The sequence below is a fragment of the Telmatherina bonti genome (genome assembly GCF_933228915.1).
Source record: "Telmatherina bonti genome assembly, chromosome: 15".
Lineage (NCBI taxonomy): Eukaryota > Metazoa > Chordata > Actinopteri > Atheriniformes > Telmatherinidae > Telmatherina > Telmatherina bonti.
This window is the reverse complement of record NC_136613.1, coordinates 20,078,973-20,102,829: the sequence shown is the minus strand read 5'-3', so window position 1 is coordinate 20,102,829 and position 23,857 is coordinate 20,078,973. Positions and strand designations below refer to the sequence as shown.

Sequence of the window (23,857 nt, the reverse complement as noted above, 5' to 3'; positions counted from 1 at the left end):
ATTTTAAAATGTACATCATATCTAGCTGATATAACATTGCCCATGACTAAAGTAAGGTGCAGTCCATGACTGTTGGGCCTATCTCTGGCTTACTTGACACTTGCTTATACCACAGTTTAACCATAAATATCAAAAGAAACCCAAATTAGGGTTAAATGACCTGAAACTAAGATGTCTACTGCACAGCATAGTGAACAGGGCATCTCAAAAATAATTTTTAAAAAAAATCTAAAAAGAAAAAAAATCCACTATTTATTTGTGCATGTTTTTAATTAGGGGACTAAAGCTAATAATTTTACTATGCTTGAGCTGAACAAGGCATGGTTTATAAGTTAAAGAATAAATAAAAAGAAAAAGCATGAAAGAAAGTAAACATGCTGTCATCACTGAGCTGCGAGGGAGGAGGAAGTGATGCATCACAGGAAGTGCTGCTGCATGGAAACCAGGAACCACGGGAATCCAGACATCATTTGGCGCAGAGCTGCTTGCTAAACAACACTGGTATCCCACCTTGAATGCATTCAGAGGAAGATGGGAGTCTCTCAGAGCGTCGAAATACCAGGTGGAGGGACTGAAGGCTACCACGTCCTCAGGGTAAGAACGGCTATGATGTCGCTGCGCGAGCTTGTTTCATCTCCAGCGACTCATTCAATCTCCTCACCTAAGTCGTGTTTCTAGGAAAAGGGGGACTGCATCTAGTTAAATATTTGCAGTCTCGTCCTGTGCTTATTATTATTATTATTATTTTTATTTATATATATATATAAGAACTCAAAAGAGAGGTCATACAAGCAGGTGTGCTTGCCACATTACCACAGCTAGCTAAATAAATCTGGATAATTTGCACCGCACAAAGCAGCGGCGTGTTGCAGGTTCACTTCTGTCCTACACTGTGTCACCCATCCTTTAATGTCATGTGAACTGTTCGCATCGGAATAACCCATTCTACATTATTTTATCTGTAAATGCCACTGGTAAAATCATCAACAGATCTCCCTGCTGTGTGACAGCTTTCAGCTGAAAACTCTCACCTACATGATGGCAGAATAACCGGTGTAGCTACTGGGTAATTTAGACAACAGTGACGTCGACGCCCATAAATGAATCTGTGCTCTGGAGCAGCCTATACCACATCTCCCTAAACAAACATTGTAACAGCTAAATAATGAATTGAAATGTAAATTCAGTAGTACAGGTGCTAATATGGACTCTATTAAAGATATATGTATATATATATATATATATATATATATATATATATATATATATAAAGTTTTGAGGTACAATAATGGGCTTGGTCAAAGCAAATGCAATTTTTTAAATTATAGTTTGGTCCTATTCCAGAAATTTGATTTGTTTTTCCCAGTTAAACATGTGCAAAGTTCAAGGAAATCACCAGTTAAAAGACAAGCTTTTCCTTAATGTAAACATTTATAAATTTAAACTTGGTGAGTAATCATAATTCTGTACATTAACCTTGTTTAAATTATCATTATATATATATATATATATATATATATATATATATATATATATATATATATATATATATATATATTGTTTACTTACATTTTATTCTTTAAGCTTTGCAAACGATTTAATCTAAAAGGATGTCTGTTAAAAACTCTCCACATTTAAGTTTGGCTGTTGAGGAACAATGAAACGCCACTCCACAAAGCTGTACAACTGGTTACGCATGGTTTATGACAAATCAGGCATGCTTCTAAGAAAAAGGATTTACAGTATGTCACGTACCATCTTAGTACCAGTAAGAATGACTGAAAATGGCATGTTTCTGTCTTTTTATAATAAACAGGGGGGAAAAAATACATAAAGAGGCATTACTGAAGTAGCGCCAAGATTATAAATTGTAAGTTTTTCAGGGACACACCTTGAAAACTTTTAGTCTCTTACTGTTTGTTCTTCAGACCAGTTTTTTCTAAACCTGTTTATACTCTGGTCTCTTCATCTAATTGTCTGGACATGTTTTTCCTACTTGGATAAAATTAGACTTTTAGATATTAATAGTATTTATCACTGTAAATTCTTTCACCGGGTCTAGATAAGACAGACTTGCTGAACGCATTATTTAAAGAAGCAATTTGTGAGAATGACTGGCATCTAATGGTAAAGATGGGCATTAAAATTGCTTTAAATGCAAACCAATTGTTAATGAATGGTGGCCATCAGTGGCCAAAATTCTTCCAGACAGAAACATGTTTTTTTTTTTTATCTGTGATGAATCCAGTGGCCTCAGGAACAGATAACTGCTTCAAAATTATGTATGTGTACTTTGTTGTTTTTAAAACTAAAATTTTAAATTCAAAATTTCTAAATTTCTAAATTATGTACGTGTTCTTTTACATACAGTGCTAGGCAATTTTTTTTTCCATTAACTCAAGATAACATGTTTATTTTCTTGTTATTCTATGATAACAAGGACCATTTTCTCATAATAGCAGGATAATTGATCTTATCTTGAGAAAACAAACGAAAGCAGCGTTGCGAAGAAAAGAATGTGAGCATGTCCACTCTTAGTGGTTACTTATCCCAAATGGTACTTTATTGCTTATAAAACAAGTTTGGCTGTGCAGTGTTAAAGCTCAAACAGAGCTTTCAAGTTGTTTGTCCATTCAGGGACACTATTGGAAAAATGGTGGCACAAATGTGGCCATGTTTGTGGGCCCACATCAAGTAGATACAGAATTAAACATAAGTTCATTCATTCATTCATTTTCCGAACCGCTTATTCCAATTCAGGGTCGCGGGGAAGCTGGAGCCTATCCCAGCCGGCTTTGGGCGACAGGCAGGGTACACCCTGGACAGCTCGCCAGTCCATCGCAGGGCCACACAGAGAGACGAACAACCACACTCATGCTCACACTCACTCCTAGGGGCAATTTAGAGTGACCAATTAACCTATCATGCATGTCTTTGGATGGTGGGAGGAAGCTGGAGTACCTGGAGAGAACCCACGCATACACGGGGAGAACATGCAAACTCCATACAGAAAGGCCACTGACCAAACCAGCCAAGGATTGAACCAGTGACCTCCTTGCTGTGAGGCCACAGTGCTAACCACTGCGCCACCGTGCAGCCCCTAAACATAAGTTATTTAAATAATTATAATATAGTTATAGCAAAACAGTTTATAATTGTAGATTTTATTTTTTGTCATTAACTTTTCATTTTGTTACATTTTTATTCATATAAGCCTGGCGTGACACATTATATTCAAGACATTTTCATAACATCCATTCATCCATCCATCCATCTTCTTAACTGTTTAGTCCAATTAAGGGTTGTGGGAAAACTGGAGCCTATCCCAGATAGCATCGAGAGCAAGGGACAGGGTACACCTTGGACAAGACGCCAGTCCATCACAGAGCCAACACAGAGAGTCAACCATACATTCATGTTTACACTTACTGCTAGGGACAGCTTAACCTAAGGGACACTGTCACAATGAGATGTTGTGACTCTACTGTGGTTTATGGATTAACGACAGCAAACATTTGGGTAACTGGTTAAATTGGTTTAATATGTTTTATACTGGTAAGACAAGTAGTAAAATGAGTACACAGAGTTTATTGTATTGTTTTATTGGTTCATGGTGTTTGTGTGAAGAAACCTGGAGTCATCCATATTAGGCTTCCCTGTAAAGATAAGACTGGAGTAATGGGTAAAGTACCGGTAGATTTAAGGTTCCTGAAGGATGTGCAAGAAACCGATGTTTTACTTACCTCTGATTGTCTCTACTTCTAGGACTGAGTAATGGAGAAAAGACACCACATGTGTTCAGGCGCCTTTTAATGGTTCCGGGGAGAGGGAACTGAAGCAGTGGAGTAAATGAAGGGGGATTTTGTGGAGAATGGATTTTTAGAGTGGGGTTAATCAGGGGCTGGATAATTTAAGTATGATTGTTGGGGTGGTTAGAGCTATGTAAATATATGTATAGTTTCTGTTAAAATGTTAATGTAAATATCTTTGTGTTTTCTGTGTATATAGCTGTTTTGGGAACCTGGGGGAATGGTATGGTCCAGTTAAGCTTGGTTATATAAGCAGGCAGTTTTAATCAGTCGGGTTGGTTCTTTGAGTATGGAAAATAAAGGTTGACAACTATATGTCCAGTTGTTTGCCTCTTCTGTGTGCTTCCCATGATGTTTGCCTCTGAGACTGCTGACTGAAGTTCACAGACACCATTTAACCTACGGTAACGTGTGTCTTTGGAACGTGGGAGGAAGCTGGAAAACCCAGAAAGAACCAACTCATTCACAGGGAGAAACGCAAATTCCACACAGAGCGATAAAAGATTAAAGTACTAGTTTACAAAAAAGCTGAAGGGTATTGACCAGAGGCTGAGGCTGTTTTATTGACATTTTTTTTTCTCACAAAACGCTAAGGTTTTAGAGTTTTCTTTTGCCGATTACTTTATTCAAAACTAAGTCTTAACAGGCAAGTGAATGTCTGAAAATGTGATTGACTTGGATAAATCCCCCTTTATTTTCTTTTTTTCTTTCTGTTAACCTTTTTAAAGTGATATTGTTTTTAGTCATTTTCTTGGTTCTGACCGTCAAACTGTCTGAAATATTTTAGTATTTAAACACAATTTATCTGTTAAGACCAAGGCCAAACCGCAGACGGAATAGATATACTATAGATAAATACACAGGTTAGTTTTAAACAGTTGTCAATGTCAGGTGTTTGGCAACATTTAAACTGTGTCTGGGTGTATCTCCAGCAATGTATCACAGGGGTTATGTCTAATAATGACATTATACTGATTAAGACCTGTACATATCACCCAAGAATCATTGAGGAAAACATTTTGCTACTGGTATAAATTGTTTTTGTTCTGGGATAAATAATATATTCATCTTACAGCTTGTCATCTAATATTTTTAAATGTAAATTAACTTGATGGATTCAGACACATAACTGTGTTCGATTTAAAGCCGGTTGAAACCACTATTCAATATTTCACCCAGGCAGATGTCAGGGTTAATTTTTTACCTCTCTGCTTTAGTTTTCTGGTATTACTGGATGGGCCGAGTGATCCTCTGTTGCCATAACGTTGCAGGTACAAGAGACTTCACCAGGCCACCAAGCAGGACTGGAGCCATTCTTTGATTTTATCATCTCTGTTTGTGACACGAGACTGGTAAGTGTCATAAATTAAACATCCTGCTTTAGGTTTCATGCAGCATCAATAATTATTACTAACTGATGTAAATATATATATATATTTTAAAGAACAGGGACAATGATACTCTCAAAGAGCTGCTGAAAATGAACGTGCAGAGACCCATCAAGATGCTGCTGTACAATAGCAAAACACTCGTTGTGAGAGAGACCACCGTGACTCCCAGCAACATGTGGGGTGGTCAGGGGCTTCTGGGTGTCAGTATCCGCTTCTGCAGCTTCGAAGGAGTTAATGAAAATGTTTGGCATGTCTTGGTGAGTGTGCAAGCCAGATGGTGGCTTTCTTTTTGACTTATTTGAATGTCCTAATATTTCGTATTGTTTTTGAGTTCAGGAAGTGGAGCCAAACTCTCCAGCAGCTCAGGCTGGTTTGAAGGCTTACGTTGACTACATTATAGGAGCTGACACTGCTATGAATGAGGTACTTTCTTTGCGGGCTTGACTGGAGGTAAGATGAAATTAGGAGCCTGCTAACCTGCTGTTTGGTCTTTCAACAGAGCGAAGATCTTTTTTCCCTTATTGAAACGCATGAAAGGAAGGAGCTGAAACTGTATGTTTACAACACGGACACAGACAACTGCCGCGAGGTGGTCATCACTCCAAACCCTGACTGGGGTGGAGAAGGCAGGTATGTTACTCATTAACAGAACATTTATTTCAGTTAAATGTCAATTAGCAGCTGTGAATATACAGATAATATAGTTTAAGGCATGTAGTACAGTGGTATAAAACCTCAACATTTCCTGGCCACTTCAATGTGAAATAGAGATATTTGTTTTGGGGTGGCAATATTCTCTTTGCAAAGCAAGGTTTTAAACTAGTGTGTTGATACAGCCACTGTACTGCATTTTTGTATTACTGTTTCTACAGTCTAGGATGTGGGATTGGCTTTGGCTACCTGCACAGGATACCAACGCTGCCTTTTAAAAAGGGCGAGAAGATCAGCTTCCCCGCACAGACTGACAATGAAGATGGTTCCACACCTAAAGATGGCTTCACAGAGGTACTGCATTTTTATGACTAACCAGTCTAGAAAAAAAAATAGTTTGATTAATCTTGTTTTCAAATTTTAACATTTAGAGATAACTTTGGTTACCAGGTTCCCCTCTCTGCTGTCATTCCAACAATTCCAGTTGTTGTGTCAACGTCTGCTTCAGCTGGGTTAGAGCAGTCTCTCAGCAGCTTATCAGTGAGCTCTGGCCCAACAGCTGTTTTGAGCACTTTCCCAACAGGTACACTGCTTTCTTTCACTTTTTAACATTTAATGTTTGAGGTTATAAGAAGGTAAAGTAACATATCAGTGAGTTAAAGATCATGACAAACTCACATTTGTCCAGTTTTAAAGAAGCTGATGTTATATAACTGATATTCCAGGTGCTCCCATTGTCCCACTGCTGAACCAAATAACCCCCCCGCAGAGTGCTCCACTGGCTGTCAACCCTGCTTCAACAGTACCAGGTTCAAACTATTTTTAATTTATAGCTATACAGTAAATGAAATATAAATTACTTTTGAATTCACTTTGATTATTGTTGTTGTCCAGGCCTAATACCTTTACCTGGAAGTCTTCACATCTTTCCCAACTCCACCTTGTCAGATGTGGGTAATGTACACCCACATGGAGTTGGGCTACAATATGCAGGTATGGCTTTTTTCTCCACAGTATGTATACATTTACATTATATATATATATATATATATATATATATATATATATATATATATATATATATATATATATATATATACACATTTAGAACTGCACAGTTTTGGTTTTCTGGGATTTTTAAACTGTGAATTTGTTGAATTTTATGCACTCATTCCCTACAATTTCCTCACTGTTGGCTCACTACTTTGTGAAAGTTAAGTTTTTATGCAAGGATTTGGTGTCCATATGCAGCTTCTTCTTTTCCTCTTGAAAAAAAGAAAAAAAAAAGCAGGGAGACTTTGGTCTACTTCCACCAGCCAGTTCATTCAGCTACAAATCACATATTCATAAATGCCACTTTAACTGTATTAGTTGTCCACTTGTGATATGACCAAACCTAAAGTGTAAAATACTTTTTCTTATGGAGCTACAGCAGTGGGACCAACACTCGTGTGAGCAAGAACAGGGCTTAATTGAAGTGATGTAGAACGTGTTCATATAGAACATTACCATGGATTTAAGACTGCCCTTACACACTAATAATCCTTTAAAGGCAAAGGGGGAAAATAAGCCCTGTAAAACATCTTGCAATCACCAATTAACATTTGAAGGTGGCTAAAATTCAAGCGAGGCTTCTAATATAAACCTAGTGAGTTTTAAGATTTTTTTTTTTTTTTTTTGTACTCTGCAGGTCTTTCACCTCTTCCTCTGCCGGGTGCAGCCCCGAATGCAACGCTGCCTCCGTCTGACTTTGTGCTTTCACCCACCATGACTCCTGCAGACCTGACCGCTGGACACAATGCCTCAGCTCCCTCTTCCACCATCCAGATGAACAGTTCACTTACAAAAACCCTCAGTCCATCATCAGCGTCCACCTCTGAATCAAATATCACAATGTCTGTCGACTCCTCTTAGCACAAAGCATCACCTAAAAATAACACCATCAAAAATCCTCATACGTTCCTGTTTTACAGGACGATTTTCTGCGAATGACCTAAAGTCTATGACCTAAAGGTGGATGCTGAATGTATGCCGCTGGTATGCTGAAGTGCAACAAAGCCATCTTATTCTCACCTTTTCTGCTGTTTATCTACTAAAGTAAAATACCACATAAATGACAGAGATATTTTGTAACTTTTACCAAAATTGGTTTTATAATGTGGAAGACTTCAAAAATCTATGTCAGTATCATTTCATCTGGAGAGTAAATTTACTAAAAAAGATCCTAAGAAAATAGAAAGTCATGTTGCAAGTTTTCTTTTAAGGGGAAAGAAACGGTCTAGTGTACGTTTGTCATTGCACATGTTTTCTTTGCATTAACCTTATAATTTGTTGTGCTTCAAATTGTATTCTGGGTTAAATGCAGTATCAAACAAAGCCAGCTGGTGCCAGTACAGTCTCAAACACTAATTTGAACAAGTACAGTATTAAGTAATGACTAAAATGTCCACTGAATTGGGGTGATGAGGATGAAGGGCATGGGGGGGGGGGTCCTGGCATTTATTATTCACTCTTTATATAGCCAAAGTGGAACATACAGCCCTTAAGTAAGTGCAAACACAATTAAACCACTCCAGAAAACTAGTTTTAAATGGGAAAATTTTAACTCTTTGTACACATTACTGCTGAAGCTCAAAATTTGAAAATTCACCTATACAGCATATACAGTTTCCAATTTCTGTTAATTATTATTCCTGCATAGGGTTTCATACATTTATCATCTTTCTACATTTGGTTACTTTGTGCATTAAACATATGTAAGTATGCTGCTCCAACCTACATGACACTAGATGCCACTTTTATGCTACACATTACATTCTCATGGCTAAGTAACTCAAATTAAAGCCTAACATTGTGAAAAACAGAACAATTATCCAAATCAAGAGTGAAATCTGAAGTTCTACTTAACAATGACAGTCTTCTCCTCACAGTAAATTAACTTCTAGCAGCTGAATAATTTGCATCCTGGCAGGACCATGTTATTTAACCTAAATGGCAGGTTGCCACGTTTCCCTTCAGCCCCGTAAGGCTTCTTTCATCTGCAACGTTCCAACAGTGTCCAGTCACATTTTCTTCAAGGTTCAAAATCAGTTTCAGTGCTTTTGTCGGACCCTAAAACAATCCATTTAGCCATGTCCTTTAAATCATCCCTTCGCTTTCCATCCATTGATCAAGCCTTGGTAAACGAGAAGAAGCCTGGTATCAGAGCCACCCTCCCCGCCCCTGTCCTGCTCCTTCTGTTGCTGACTGTTCCTCCACTCAAGTCCAAGCCTCTGAGGAGATCCACAGGAACAACAGCAGTTGTCTATTGGCCTCTTGTTACTCCTCAAAATTGTCAATATGAGATGATACTGGAGGAGGCTGGTCCAGAGCTGGCGGCACTCATCTGCAGATTTCCAGAGGAGCTTGATCTTCTAATGTGAGGAAGCAAGTATGGGTCACTTCCCAGCTGGTGAACGTCAATCCGGTCCTCTTTCCTGTACGCCAGACACCGTCTAATGAAAGCCTAAAGGTTCACAAAAAGTGTTAGTCGTGCAATTGGTATAGACTTTTACCTGCAAAGCAAGCAAACTACTTTTTTCTGAACCAGAGTCTCGCAAGTTCTTACCTTTGCTTCATTACTGGCTACAGGTTTAACAGGAAACTGGACCTCGGTAGCTTTCAGTATAGTATTCTCTTGCAGAATGTCCTGCTGTGACTGGTTGTGGCCAAAAGGCTGAAAAACAGAGCCCCATTTTATATCCAGGCATTAATTAGGATCAAAACAAAAATCATTTAACAAACCATATCCTCTTTACCTTCCTTCCATACAGACACTGGAAAAAAATGACACCCACTGACCACACATCCACCTTATTGGAGATTTTTGGAGGTTCTTTACCAACCACAAAACATTCAGGGGGCAAGTACCTGCAATCAGGATCACAATAAAAAATGCCAGTTGGACAGTTGCACACATTCATTTCAAGCAGGGAAAGTAAACTTACAATAAAAACAGGAACTCTGATTAATTTAATATCAGTATGTCAAACTACCTCAAGGTACATTAAATCTGACACCACATGGTCTAGGCCAGGGAATCTGCTAAACTTAGGAAAGGTGTGTATTATAGTGTTGTATTGCTATTTTATTCTTTATTATTTGACTAAAATCTCTGTGTGATGCGTGTTCTGTAAGAAGAGCATTTCCATCTTACCAATAGGTTCCTGCACCCTGCGATGTCAGGTCCATCCCATCTACGCCGTAGTTGTCGTCATCCATTATTTTAGAAAGACCAAAGTCTGTGATTTTGATTTCGCCACAAGCTGTGCCATCCACCAACAAGATATTACCTAAAAAGTAACAATAAGCTTTAAATTAATGATGAAATGGTAGTCATGTGTGAAGAGTCATTGATTGTCTGAAGCGTTTACCTGGTTTAAGGTCATAATGGATGATGGGGGGTTTGATTTCATTTAGGTATTTTAGTGCATTCACAATCTGCATGACGATAGAGCGTGCCTCTTTCTCAGACATTAGCTTATGCTGTTTCAAGTAGAAATCTAAATCATTGCCGTCGCAGTACTCCATAACGGTGCAAAACCTGGTGAACACACAGATGTTTTGTAAGAATCTTGGCCCATGTATAATAAAAGAAATGAAATGGCACAAATGAATCAAGATCAAGTGACTAACGTGTCTGTGTCCAGTGAGAAGTAGTCATAAAGTTTTACAATCCTTGGATGGTCCAGCTCCTTGTGTATTCTGTATTCTCGACATGCATGCCTGTTGAAATAAATGAGAAATATATTGTTGAAAGCAGGCAAAGATGAAAGATAGAGCAGCTATGGTAAATGCATCACTTGTTGATATCGCATAACATTTGTATGAATTTGTGTTGGTGACAGGTAAATTTCCACATGAACTCCATACTTATGATAGTTCTCCTTTTTCTCCTCTCTCCAGTTCTTGTTAAGTTGGTGGATTTTCACCGCAGCATATCGTTGCTCAATCAAGTCAAAAGCCTGTACAAGACATGGTGAAGTTTGGTTCTCAGTGTAAACCACAACAAATGATGCTGTCATCTTCTGACATTAAATAACTTGCCTTGTAAACTTCACTAAAGCCCCCTCTCCCTAAAAGGTGTAGAAGCAGATATCGTTCATTCAGCGTTGGGTGATCTTTAAATCTGTAGAGATGGAATGAAACAAATTTACAAAGTGTCAACGATAAAAATCTTCATAATCAGAATTGCAGTTTGGCCAAAAATGAAGTCAACAGGAACAGTGCTATTTGCTCGGTTCACACTGCAGCCCAATTTTATTTTACCCATATATATAACTCGCATCAGATTTTTTTTTTTTTTTTTTTTTTAAATGCCAGTGCGAATGGCACAGATCCCAGGCCATTTTTTTAATGTGGTCTTAAGTCCAATACATATCTGATCTGTGTTGAAGTGGCTTCAGTCTGAATGGTCATGCTGCATTTCATTCGACTTTGGTGCCACAGAAGTGAAACAAACATCAAATTTTCAAAATACATTTACTGCGCTGATTTTTTTTTTCTATTGTAAACAAAAACAATGATAACATAATCACTTGGATCTGGGATTAAACATTACTGGGTTAGGTCCAGATTTCATAGATATCTGTGGATAATGTGGAGTTTGGTAATCATCTTAACAGGTTTTGATGGGTGTGAGTTGGTAAAACTGGACCCACTCAGCTGCAGTGTCTGTACACAGGACTCTGCAGAAAAGGCCACTGTTAACTTTTGTGCTCTCCCTTTTCTCAGTCTATTTATTTCTTTGATCAATGGGGATTAGTTATGTTTATTCCAAGTGTGCAAGTATTTCCAAATTAATAAACATGAAGCATCCTTATCTACGTCATCCAAGCAGTGCGGCATCATTTGTGCCACTTTAGGGCCACATATCGTTCACGCTTCCGCATTTGCTGGTTGCACTGAAATGATGTGACCAACTACGCCAAAAAAAGAAACCAAAAAAAACCAAAAACACAAAACTCTAATTTGAGCATTAAGATTTGCATTTTGAACGTAGCCTTAGTTGAAAGAATGATAATACTGGTCTTGCGTATTTATCAATATATGAAGCTGAAACGTCAAAGCAGTATCTGTCAAAGAACTTGACGACTCACTGGGAACTGTCTTCATTATTTATTCTCTTCAGCTCCCGAATGTGAAGGTTGCGCACTCTCTCCAGGCGCTCCAGCTCTGCCTGGATCTCAGCTTCTTCCTATAAATGATTCAAGCATATAAACACACATGTGCACAAAAGAAACTTTAGAGTACAGACTACTCAGACAAGTTCATCACCACAACCCCCCCAGGTCCCCACCACAAATAACTACTTTGAAATTAAATATTAAAGACTGACTTGTGAGGAGCATCCTGTGATGTATATTTATCAAAAAACAAAATATACAACTATCATCTGGCATACAATTTTAATAATTTATTGTTAAAGAAGAAGCTTATTTTTTGGGTTAAATTTGTGAATAAATCTATACATGAAAGTTGTGTGTACCTGAAATTATAAATAAAATGTATAAAAGTTTTGGTTAGATACTGAACGAGGTAAACAAACCTTCTTCAGATGTCCAAGTCGCAGTTTAAAAATCTCTTCCTGCTCGTGGTACTCTGCTAGTGTCAGCCTAACCAAAGGAAGAGAAATAAATATGGGGGGAAGCAAATAAAGATCACAGATTACTATCCCATGGTGTTAAAATGTGCTTTTCAACTCAATATAGAAGGGAATACAGTCTAATAAAAACCTGAATAAAGCATCTTGACCAACAGAAGTGCCATTTTAATAATCACACGCCCGAACTTACAATTGAGGTAGGCTGGGTTTTAGAAAGGGATCATTCTCTGCTCCATTCACTGCCTTGGTTTTGCGTTGCTTTGGCTCAGAGTTTGTGGTTGGTGCTTGGGAGTTGCTGGAGGATGGAGGTTTCCTCTTGGCAAGAAGTTTTCTTTGCCTCTCAATGTCTTCTCTCTGTTGGTTTATCCACTCTTGTTGTCTGCCAATGGAAATAAGATGAGACATTTAGGGTATCTGCATTTTCAAATTCAAGCCTCAAGACGATCATCTGCAACACAAATTCTGGATATTGCATTTGTTTTTGTTGTGTTGTAGCCAATGAGATTATTTCATGTTTTATCTGCAGCTTGACAAACTCCAGGTTTGGGTTGTGGCTAGAGGCTTCATCAAGTTACACTAATATTTACACAACTCCATAGCTTGTCCTTCTGTTACACTGCACGTTCGATCCAAAGGGATGTGGGGAAATAAATAAAAACATTCTTTGACTGGTGGTCTACACCTTGGCTTATCTTAACTAAAAATAAACTTCTCTCAACCCTAAAAATAATTAAATCAGACACAAAGGAAAGTACATTAATAAATAAACAAGGCATAATCTAAGAATAAAAAACACCCACTTGACAAGGTTTTGGAAGGCATAGCCATCAGTCCACTGCTCTGTGAATGAGGCCCCGTGTCTCACAGTTGTGAAATGGCCTAAACGTAGTCTATCCTGCATGCTCTTCTCCCGACAGGCCTGCTTTTCTTGCGTGCTCTAAACAAAAGAGAATTATTGCTCTGCATTACGATTTAATAGTATGCATATAATAACAATGAAAAGGAACATCAAAGCAAGTTTACCTTCTCCATAAGCAACTTCTTGCTCATGCTGATGCATTTATTCAAGCGTTCCTTGTACTTTTCAAGTAATTTTTGTTGCTCATCTATCTGCCTCCTGAGATCACAGTTTGCCTAGGAAGCAGAAAGATAAACATTACATCATAATTAATTTACACTTCGTTAACTCATTGGCTGCCAATGATTGTAATAGTTTTGCAGCAGAGAGCTCAATGCATTTTGGAGCATCTGTCGGGACTATGGAATGTGGGGTTTGGATTGGTAACGTGCGTCGTGGCATCTTTGGGGTGTACACTTCGTGCACATTCACAACATGCTAGGTGCTCGCTCGGGGAGCATTTTGAGGCATGCACAGCCAAATTGGCTTTCCATATACAGAAACTCCAAAAATTGTCAAAAGCCATCTTTGGAAGCCAATGGGTTAAACTGTCGGGTAACCAATGTTCAAAATCCATTTATCTTTGCAGGCTACATACACAAGGGTTAAATAAAAAAAAATCACTTCATATTGTAACCACTACTATTACTAACATTGACCAGTGTTGCAAGGTACATAAACTAAAAGACCAATTCTTACCCTTAGCAAGTCATCTATCCTGCCCTCTTTTTTCTCCAGGTCTAGATTCTTAGTGCTTTCAAGGGCAGCCAATTTTAATACTGTAAGGTCAGTCTACAGTGGTAAAAAACAAGAAAAGCCACATGGTTAAAAACAATCTCATGATTTTCAAGCTTGATTTAAGTGCTCACAAAAAGAAGTCGACCCCCTCACCTGAACAAATTTGACAGCTAACTGCTTTGGATGCGCCATTAGGTCCCCAAAAGACAGATTAGTAGGAGATGAACTATTTTGTCTAACCTGCAAAAGAAAAAGTTGTTTATTTTAGAGTTGGGCAACATTAAGTGGAGCAACAAAAGGTCATTTTGATCCTAAGTTTTGGCAAAAACATACAGCAGTGCCCTGAGCAGAGTGGGAATGTGAGTTCTGGGGTGAGCGGAGCACTGGAGGGAGACCTCTGACAGGACTGGACCCATTTCCCCCCTGGAACTGCAGGACGAAGACAGGACAAGTGTAATTACTGTCCCACATCTGGTAAGAGCTGACCTTCCTCAGTCCCTTCTTTTTTAACTGATTAAACAGGAAACTTAGGATGCATTCACACCAGGATAGTCTGCTAAATTCTGTCCAGTTTGGGATATGGGTACAGCTGGGGGGGGTGCAATATTCTTCTGGATGGAAGTTTGTTATTTTGTCACTTAGGGCTTATATTAATTTGTCCAACAAGTGTCAGCTGTGTTCTCTGTGGCCGAGTCACATAACCAGCAGCCGGCTGCTCTGGATGTTGAGATGGCGAGAACATTCTTGCAGTAAGCACAAAGTTTGGAATACTCTTATATGGCTTTACGATAAATGGTGAAAGAAGGACAAAAATCTCTCCAACGAGTCACAACCTACCTCCACTGGTCAATCTCCACTCATCCCCGTGAAATTTAATTTATGTCATTTTTCCCTGCAAAACAGCATTGTTGCAGGTAGCCTGTCGGGTAAATGACCCACTGCAGGACTTTGCATCTGTGTACTCGCTCGGACAGTTTTCAAATACACTCAAACACAGGCCAAACATGAATCCTCAAGTTTGGTTTGGACAGAATTGTCACTCCAAATACTAAGTAAGTCCAAAACTTCACTTTGTTTTCAATAACTAGCTGCATCAACTTTATCCGCTGTGATATAATTGCCAGGTTCCCCTTCCACTGGCGCAGAATTGTAAAGTGTATTTCTGTGATGTCAAAGTCGGATTAAATGTGACATGAACATTGAGACCGAGTTTGCTTCAGCACAGACTGGATATGTATCCAGTTTAGGACCATAGATGAAAATGGCCTGAATCGGATTTAAAAAGAAAAAAGGATCTGTGCCATTAAGACCATCATTTAAGAAAAAAAAAAGCAGATGAGAGTCACATATGAGGAGAAAAATAACTGCAGTGTGAACAGAGCAATTAACTTTAACCCTTCTGCATATGACAAGAAACCAAAAACTTACATCAAAATAATCACTTATTTTGGGTCCTCGCACAGCTGATTTTCCTGTCAATAGAAAAGAGGGGAGAGTTTAGGATTCATGAAAGTATAATGAGGAAATACAGGATTTAAAAAACAATTTAACCAGATTAATAAAAGCTAAGTTACCTTGGCTGCTTTCTGACTGAATGTCAGGTTTTCTTTTTCTACCTCTGGTTGTTTCAGACTGTTTCTTCTCTGGAGTCTGCGATAGATTATTTGTTTTGTTAAAAAATAGGATTTTATAACATAATTATAACACAGAAAAGCCATTTTGATGTATCATTATGAGTTGAGCCACTGCGCAAGCATTTGTAGTTAGAATAATTCAGATCAAGATCTAAACTGATCAAGATCCAAGTTAATGAGTGATTATGAAGATTATACTTTGATTTCTCTTTACTGCTGTTTTACTTTCAGAAATAATCAATCCTATCATTTTTAAACATTATTTCTTAACTCCACAGGATCACTGCAGACTGCAAGATAAAAGTGTTAATCCGAGACAAAAGCCAAAACAGCAACAGCTGTTACAGAAATAAAACTACTTTATAAAACACATACACACCGAATAAGCAGGAGAACTGCCTCTTTTCGCATCTGACCCCTATCAAGCAAGAAAAGAAAAGATATGAGGATGAACCATAAAAGATTTGGCTGGAACAACTACATTCTCTTTATAAGATACTTAATACTTTAGCAAATGCATTCTATTGACAATATTTTACACAATACAATATAGTTAAGTGCCAAAAAGCATACAATGAGTACAGAAACTGTGATAGACACTAAGTTTAAAAAAAAAAAAAGGAAATAACTAATCTAATATCTCACGATCTAAATAGCTTGATAATTACTAGCAGGTCTTGCTCTATTGTCAGGAAGAAAGTTCAATGGTTGAAGGTGCATTGAACTCATCAAATTCTGGGCACAAAACCTCAGATGAGCTCTTACAGTTACATGGCAAATGACAGCTTGCAATGAATGAGTGTAAAATAAAGAGATGGGCCCAAACAGCCTATCAAAATCATAAATGCTTTCTAAATGACAAAATTCAGGTGACTGAAACCATTTCTGAGTTTACAGAAATATAAGTAGTGTTACAGATGTCCCGTTTGCTGCTCAGCAGATGTCGACAGGGATTTATACCATGTTCATTAAGCCTGTATCTCAGTTACACATATGAAATTCATGTTAAAACAGATATTGTTAATGGATGGATGTGGGTTGGTGTTGTTGCATCAGCTTAGAGGATGTGTGTTCATAATATTGTAAAGGTGAGATCAAAGTTTGAAGAATTTAGATGCATCAAGAAGTACAGCGACCATTTCCAGGTCTACTTCAAGCCAAGATTGGGCAAACTGACAGCCTGACGGGAAAATTCAGACTAAAGGCCTCACTGGTTGCACTGTCTCAGCAAAAATGAAAACATTCTTGGGAACCCACCTCCTCCTAATTCACAAATCCCTAACAGAGCAAAGTCAGCCCCACATGGCTGTATCCTTTCATCAAAATGACATTGCAGAATCAGCTGAGTGAGTGCAGCACTGTTTGTTACAGTGACCAGTTCTGAGATCCCAGCTACGTGTGTGGAAGCATTCATGAGCAAACCAGTTTTGCTTATCACCACATAAGCTGCCTCTGCACTCTCAACAAGATGTGCCTTCTATATATATCAGATTGAAATTAAAAGACTTCATGACACAGACACACAAAAAAACACCAAGCCAATTCACTCTGACAAGACATGTCAAGGTTTTCGTCAAAGATTCATGCCCCAAGATGTCACTACTTTAATTTCCGTGCAGATTCATCTCTGCACAGAACGTATATGTTATTGCGTTTTAAAGAACAAACATGAATGGGGTCAGAAGTAGAGTACAGAACCCAAAGCATCATGTGTGAAAGCACCTGCTCTTAAATACTTGGTATTAACAGCCCTCTTTGACATTTAAAAATCAATGTTAGTAGATTTCAAAAGGGAAAAAATTTTTTACCTCGGACTCTTTGTCACTTAAGGACCCCAGACTTCCGAAACTGTGGTTTGAACATTCATTATTGGTCAATCCCTGGAGAAGATGAAAAAAAGAAGACCGTATTTTTTTTTTTTTTTTTTTTTTTTTAATCGAAACGACACCAGAATATAATCAAACTGTCTTTATTATCATCAACCAACCATGACTTACTTTGGTTCCCCCACTTGTGCTGCAAGTGCTGCCCCCCGTGCTGCCACTGACCCCACCCATAAAACGTGCTTCCAACAGCTCCTGTCTCCGGGGGTCCAGGCTGTGCAGCTCCTCCATGGTGCCTGGGTGAATTAGCAACAATTCACAGCATGTCTCAGTTATTCACAGATCCACTTAATTGAAGACTTTGGGATGTTAGGTCGAGAGCAGATGACAGACAGTAGCAGTGAGATTAAGTACACAGTCATGTGACATAAACCCTGACAGATACTACTAGAATATAGACAAATGCCAAAATTATGCCAGTTCTTCACTCCATTGCAAATTCATACATCCCATAGCTGATATAAGCCAAGTTTTCATTTGGTTTATTTCTGTTTTAAAAACAAACAAATAAAATGTTAAATCCAACATCAGATCTAACATACTTCTGTGCCACAAACTTCAGTATCATGACAGTGTAAAAGGAATGGTTCAATTAATAGGCAATGCTGAATGCTGTACTCCTGAGGGAATGATACAGGAGCTCCATGGGCCTCAGTGTTGCTGCAGACTCAGAGGTGCCTCCACACTAAACCTGCGCTTTAATGAGACAACCATTTTGAAAAGCTGTGGAGTCCTGGCACAATGTCCAAGCCTACAATGGGAATTTTTAATCCAATAAAATGAGGAAAATGCACCAAATGTATTTTAAAAATACTACAAACTAGATATAAAGCATATAGCCTTAAATGACGACCAATGTTTTTGGGGAAAAAAAAAGAAAAAACTCATTAAAAAAAAAAAAAAAAAAAAAAAAAAAAAAAACACACACCCCTACTGTAGAGTTACTTGGCCAATTTAAAGCAATGACTGAAATATGTTGCACACAACGAGAGGAGTTTGTTTAAACCCATCTAAAGCTCAAAAGAGAGATATGATTCCAGCTAATAGTGATTTATGCACACACAACTATGCACTGCAGCTGTTCATCAGGAAACATTACACGGAGAAAAAACAGATGATGAAACAAAGACTAAAACTTCTTAACACAGAATAAATAGAAATGCAAAACCTTAGTAATGAAAGTTGCAATCGAACTTCTAATTTGCTATTGCCCTTTCCTAAGCTGAAGCACTAACATTAGGTTGATTATTTTTCATTCATACCTAGAATAATGTGGTTCATTATGTTTGTTGCAATCCCAAAATACTTAATTCAATGCCAAAAAACCCCCAAAGTGTTCCCATATGGCAACTTATTCTTCAGGGGGATTTCTCACACAGCCATCTTGTATATTCTATCATTTGTCTGAACACTTTCACTATTTCATGATCCTCTCGCTGCTATCCATTAACATTACCTTACCAGTTAACATTTCCATTTTAATAACTGATAACCACTGATATTGATAGTTTCCTGAAGTCATGTCTAACACTTTCATGATTAACTACACTTCTTAATACATTAAATACTATTCCAACTAAAAAGTAATTAGCAGGTATTGTCAACATTTTGATGAAATAATCATTAAATCCCTTAATGCAACATTTCTGATTAAATTTGCTTTGTGAAATCTCAATTCCTCTTTGCTATGGCCTTTTCCTGATGACTCCTTTAAATCACATAAGTCACAAACCTATGACAGCAGACATTTAAGTGCTTAAAATAAAACAAGCAGGAAATAATTTCCAAACCTTCCTCCGAAAATCAATTTCCCTACCATGCGTTTCTCTTCCAGTCAAATTTGTTATTGTACATAGAATCTACCGTGTAAGAACAATGCTGCCTGCTGTGCTGCACAATTCTAGAGGAAAACAAAGAGTTTCCATTAACTATCAAAAGATTTCAAAATAAAACAATAGCAGTTCATATGTAGAACTGTTACACATGTTTTATTTCCAGCAGGTTTAGATAAATAAAAGATTTCACTTTTCACTTCCAAAATCAACAAATTCAGTGGTAGCGCAACCTCCAATTTAAATGTAGTTGGGACGTTGTATAAAATACAAATATTTGCATATCCTTTATTTCATAAAACACAACAAAGACAAGATATTTATTTTTCAAACTAATCCCTTTTTTATTTGCAAATATTCCCTCTTTCAATTTCATACTCACAACACATTCCAAAAAAACTGGGAAATGGGCAACCAAAGACTGGGAAGGTGGACAAATGCCGAAAGACACCCAGTTTGAAACATTTCATGGGTAAAAAGATTCATTAGCATCAGGTGAGGAGCATCCCCAAAAGGCTCAGTGATTCAAAATGAGGATTAAGGTGAGATTCACCACTTTATTACAAATTGTGTGAGCAAATAGTCCAACAGTTTAAGATCAATATTTCTCAATGTTCAATTGCCAGGAATTTGAGGATTTCATTATGTACAGTTTATAGTATAATCAGAAAAGCCAGAGAATCTGGAGAAATCTCTGCACATAAGCAGCAAGGCCAAAAGTCTAATGTGAGCATGTCTTGTGCCCGTGACCTTCAATCCTCACGTTGCACTGCATTAAAAACCGACATCTTTGTGTGAAAGATATCACCAAGTGGGCAGAGGAACACTTCAGAAAACTACTATCATTTAACACAGTTTGTCACTACGACTACATGTGAAAGTTAAAACTCTACGATGTAAATCGAAACCCATATCAATAACTTCCAGAAATGCCACAATCCATAGGCCTGAAGTCATCTGGGAAGGGTTGATGCAAAGTGGAAAAATGTGCTATGGTCTGACTAGTCCACCTTTCAAATTGTTTTTGGAAATCATGGATGTTATGTCCTCCTGGCCAAAGACTATCCAGATTTTAATCAGTGCAAAGTCCAAAAGTCTGTTTAATGGTATGGATGTGTGTTAGTGCCCTTGGCATGGGTAACTTGCACATCTGTGAAGGCAGTATTAATGCTGAAAGGTACATACAGGTTTTGGAGAAACATACGCTGCCATCTAAACTTCATATTTTTCAGGTAGTTACTTTACCTGTCTCTTTCAGCAAGACAACACCAAGTCACATTCTGCACTTATTGCAACAGTGTGGTTTCATTGTAAAAGAAAGTAGGTACTAGATTGGTCTGCCTGAACTCCAGACCTAGCTCCAACTAAAAATGTGAGGTGGATTATGAAGCGAAAAATACAACAATGGAGACCCCAGACTGTTGAGCAATTCAAGTTGTACATAAAGCAAGAATGTGAAAGAATCCCATCCAAAAAGCTTCAATAATTACTCCCCTCAGTTGCCAGATGATTAATGTGGGTTGATAAAAGAAAGGTGATGTAACACGGTGGTAAACATGACCCTATCAAAGCTTTTTCAAATGTGTTACAGACATCAAATTCAAATTAGTACATATTTCCAAAAAACAAAGTTGATCAGTTTGCACATAAAGTATCTTGTCTTTGTAGCGCATTCAGTTGAATTTAAAGGTAAAGTTGATTTGCAAATCCATTTACTCAGTTTTAATTTACGCTTCACACAACATCTCAACTTCACCAGAATTGGGAATTTATCTTGTAGATAAGAAATGCATTATTCACAAAACCAATTACTTCAGTCATTCAACCAACTTATACAAGAAGCTATAGCCCTAAAACCTTCTCTTTTGCTGATATTTTGTGCAGTTTTAATCTTACTGATGGGGACCCATAAACATACATCTCAGAGGCTTTGTGGGGTGTCTTAAGGATTTTCTTCTGTTTCAGAAGTGAAGGCCTCAGTGCATAGCTGTTATCTATTTTAAAGCCCCTGCATGAGCAAGAGGTTGAACCCTTACAACTCTTGCTGTGGATGTCCTTTTAACCATGCTGCTCAGCAGTGACCACCTGTTTATGGCAGACACTTGGAGGGTGTTAAATCTCTTAAGTTTTGTGCAGTATATAAACCAGAAGGCATTCGGTAGCAGTATAAATATACAAGGGAAACTGCAAAAAAACAATATCCCAGTATTCATTAATTACAAGTGACATTCTGATGTAGACAGCCATCTTTCTTGTCAACCAGTGCATGTTATAGCTGTATAATAAATGAAAGGGAGATGCCACATCAGTGTCAAAAGCTGAGCTAAATCCTGCATCACTGCAATATCAAGTGATACCCACTCTCCGGCAAGGAGGCGTGATTAATAAGTGACAACTACATTGGTTTGCTTGTTGGTTAGCATGGTGTACTGCCTTTACAGCTTCTATCCCATTGGTGTCCCTACAGATTTGTGGAGCACCTACACACTTTTACAAACTTGGAATAAAGAAATAGGGTTAAGCAAGTCTAATAACACCCAATACGTTATAAACAATAAATTACAAAGTGTTTTTCATCATGTACTTAATCTCATGATACGACCATTTTCACTATCCGTCTGTACTGTTAAGATAATAACTTATATCATTTACACACACACACACACACACACACACACACACACACACACACACACACACACACACCGTTAACACAGATGGTATGTAAACACTCGGATCAACACACTATGAATTGCCAAGGATGCCGATGCACACCTTTGCAATGGTTTGCTATGAATCCGATGATAAAACATTAACCATTTCCAGAAACTGGTTGGGTTTTTTTTTTGTACTTGCACTTACTGACTCGTTTTTACAACCATCGATGAGTGATTGCTTTCGTAACAGCAGAAGGTTTTAGAAGGATACCCCAATTGCAACGCTAACATTTCTGCTCTGGCAAATATTTAACGCCATCGTGCACGTATCTGTCTTCAGGTTATTGCACTGGCCTGAGTACTAAAAGACGGTTCTGTCTTTGGCGCTACTAGCTAGCAAAACGGGCTCAATGGACTTTGGAGCTGACGCGATACAGTACTGTTAGCTAGCAAGCTGCTTTTGACACCAAGATTTGCTCGGTTATTTGTGGCTATTTCTTTACATTTTGCGCAAAATGACCCACACGATCATGTACAAAAGACATATGCGCTTTAAGATATTTTACAATACCTTCCTAGGCCTTCACCCCTGCCGTGGTATGCTTCTGAAAGCACAGTCCGTGTTGGGGACGTGGAGAGCTGGGACCAAAGATGGCGTCCCCTCAAAACTTCCACTACTTTGGATACTCATCAAGCTACTTTTTATGTTTAACTACTGCAACGTACACAACCACTTTGACACCCGGCTCGGGAAATAAACCTACTAGGGTACCATTTGACTGTAAATGAGTACGCCGACTGCCACCGAGTGAAACTGGGTAATTATGTTGTTTTTAGGGCACAAACCTATTCACACCTCCGCACAGCGTCCGGGCTCCGGGGCCACCTCTCTCCGTCTTCAAGTGGTTGCTGTGAAACGTCACGCGGCGTGTGCAAAATCCTTATCGCGAGGGCGATTCTTTTCTCTTTTTTCTGAACGTCTGCGAGACGACAAATCATGATTGATAGGTGAAACAATATTCACTATAGAGATAAACTGTGTCATCCTTAAACCGCTGAAAAAAGGCACTGGGAAACATGATGTGGGAAGTCTTTATTTAAACAAACTTAATTTTGTGCAAATAAGTAGTCGAAATAAAAAGATATGCACCCACAAATAAGATAATAACAAAGTTAAGTTTACCTCAGCTCTAAAAGGTTGGGATCCCAAACATAGATTGCAAACATTTCTGACAGCACAACTAATCAGGAAACAACATTCAGAAAACAATATGTCAATAGAATAAAAAGTCATCCCATTCTCATTCCATGGCTTAATATTGTATGTGCTTCAGTATGCTTCTTTACCTATGTTTTCTAAAAAGTGTATTTATTTTGTTTTGTAAATTGACTTTGAAACAGTGAGTATTCTTTTTGTTTTCTTAAATCTTTTGCATAATTTAAAGAAAAGTTATGCTCTCTCTCTTATTGATGCGTTTCACATGTCAGGGCCATTATCAATTAAATAATAAAGTTAGATCTTTAGAAGGTAGGCTATGTCAAAGTTTTGACTAGGTCACTAATTTTTAAAATCAAGTTTTACTTCTTGTGATTACGGTGGTTAATTTGACCATCTCTGCCAACTTTACTGTGATACTTTTATCAGGGCTTCAACCTGCTATAAGTATTTCTTTTTAAAATGTTCCTCAGCTTCTTCTAGCATCTGGATGAAGTGAAAATTA

At 38.0% G+C, this 23,857-nt stretch overlaps 2 protein-coding genes across 4 annotated transcripts; one reads left to right on the top strand and one right to left on the bottom strand.

The window, feature by feature from the left end:
• Positions 1 to 531: 531 nt before the first annotated feature.
• On the top strand, positions 532 to 7,765 carry gorasp2 (golgi reassembly stacking protein 2; the record flags this gene model as incomplete). The annotated part of the gene is made up of 10 exons (XM_079254693.1): positions 532 to 594; positions 5,081 to 5,161; positions 5,254 to 5,457; positions 5,537 to 5,623; positions 5,700 to 5,830; positions 6,073 to 6,205; positions 6,302 to 6,434; positions 6,577 to 6,660; positions 6,746 to 6,844; positions 7,542 to 7,765. The coding sequence occupies 10 exons, from the start codon at positions 532 to 534 to the stop codon at positions 7,763 to 7,765; spliced, it is 1,239 nt and encodes a 412-aa protein (XP_079110819.1).
• Positions 7,766 to 8,432: 667 nt separating this feature from the next.
• Positions 8,433 to 23,022, bottom strand: tlk1a (tousled-like kinase 1a). 3 transcript variants are annotated; one of them, XM_079254236.1, is made up of 22 exons: positions 22,983 to 23,022; positions 17,762 to 17,883; positions 17,573 to 17,644; positions 16,144 to 16,182; positions 15,705 to 15,780; positions 15,559 to 15,602; positions 14,464 to 14,559; positions 14,284 to 14,370; positions 14,092 to 14,184; positions 13,518 to 13,628; positions 13,295 to 13,431; positions 12,685 to 12,873; positions 12,438 to 12,504; positions 11,989 to 12,086; positions 10,937 to 11,018; positions 10,763 to 10,854; positions 10,526 to 10,615; positions 10,264 to 10,433; positions 10,047 to 10,182; positions 9,649 to 9,760; positions 9,459 to 9,566; positions 8,433 to 9,356 (listed from the first exon to the last, which is right to left on the bottom strand). In XM_079254236.1, exons 2-22 carry the CDS (start codon positions 17,876 to 17,878, stop codon positions 9,186 to 9,188), a joined length of 2,187 nt encoding a protein of 728 aa, XP_079110362.1. In that variant the 5' UTR covers positions 17,879 to 17,883; positions 22,983 to 23,022; the 3' UTR covers positions 8,433 to 9,185. The 3 variants fall into 3 exon arrangements, with proteins under 3 accessions (XP_079110362.1, XP_079110363.1, XP_079110361.1); XM_079254237.1 differs by having other exon boundaries at positions 22,993 to 23,014; XM_079254235.1 differs by having other exon boundaries at positions 22,708 to 23,012.
• Between the last annotated feature and the right edge of the window lie 835 nt (positions 23,023 to 23,857).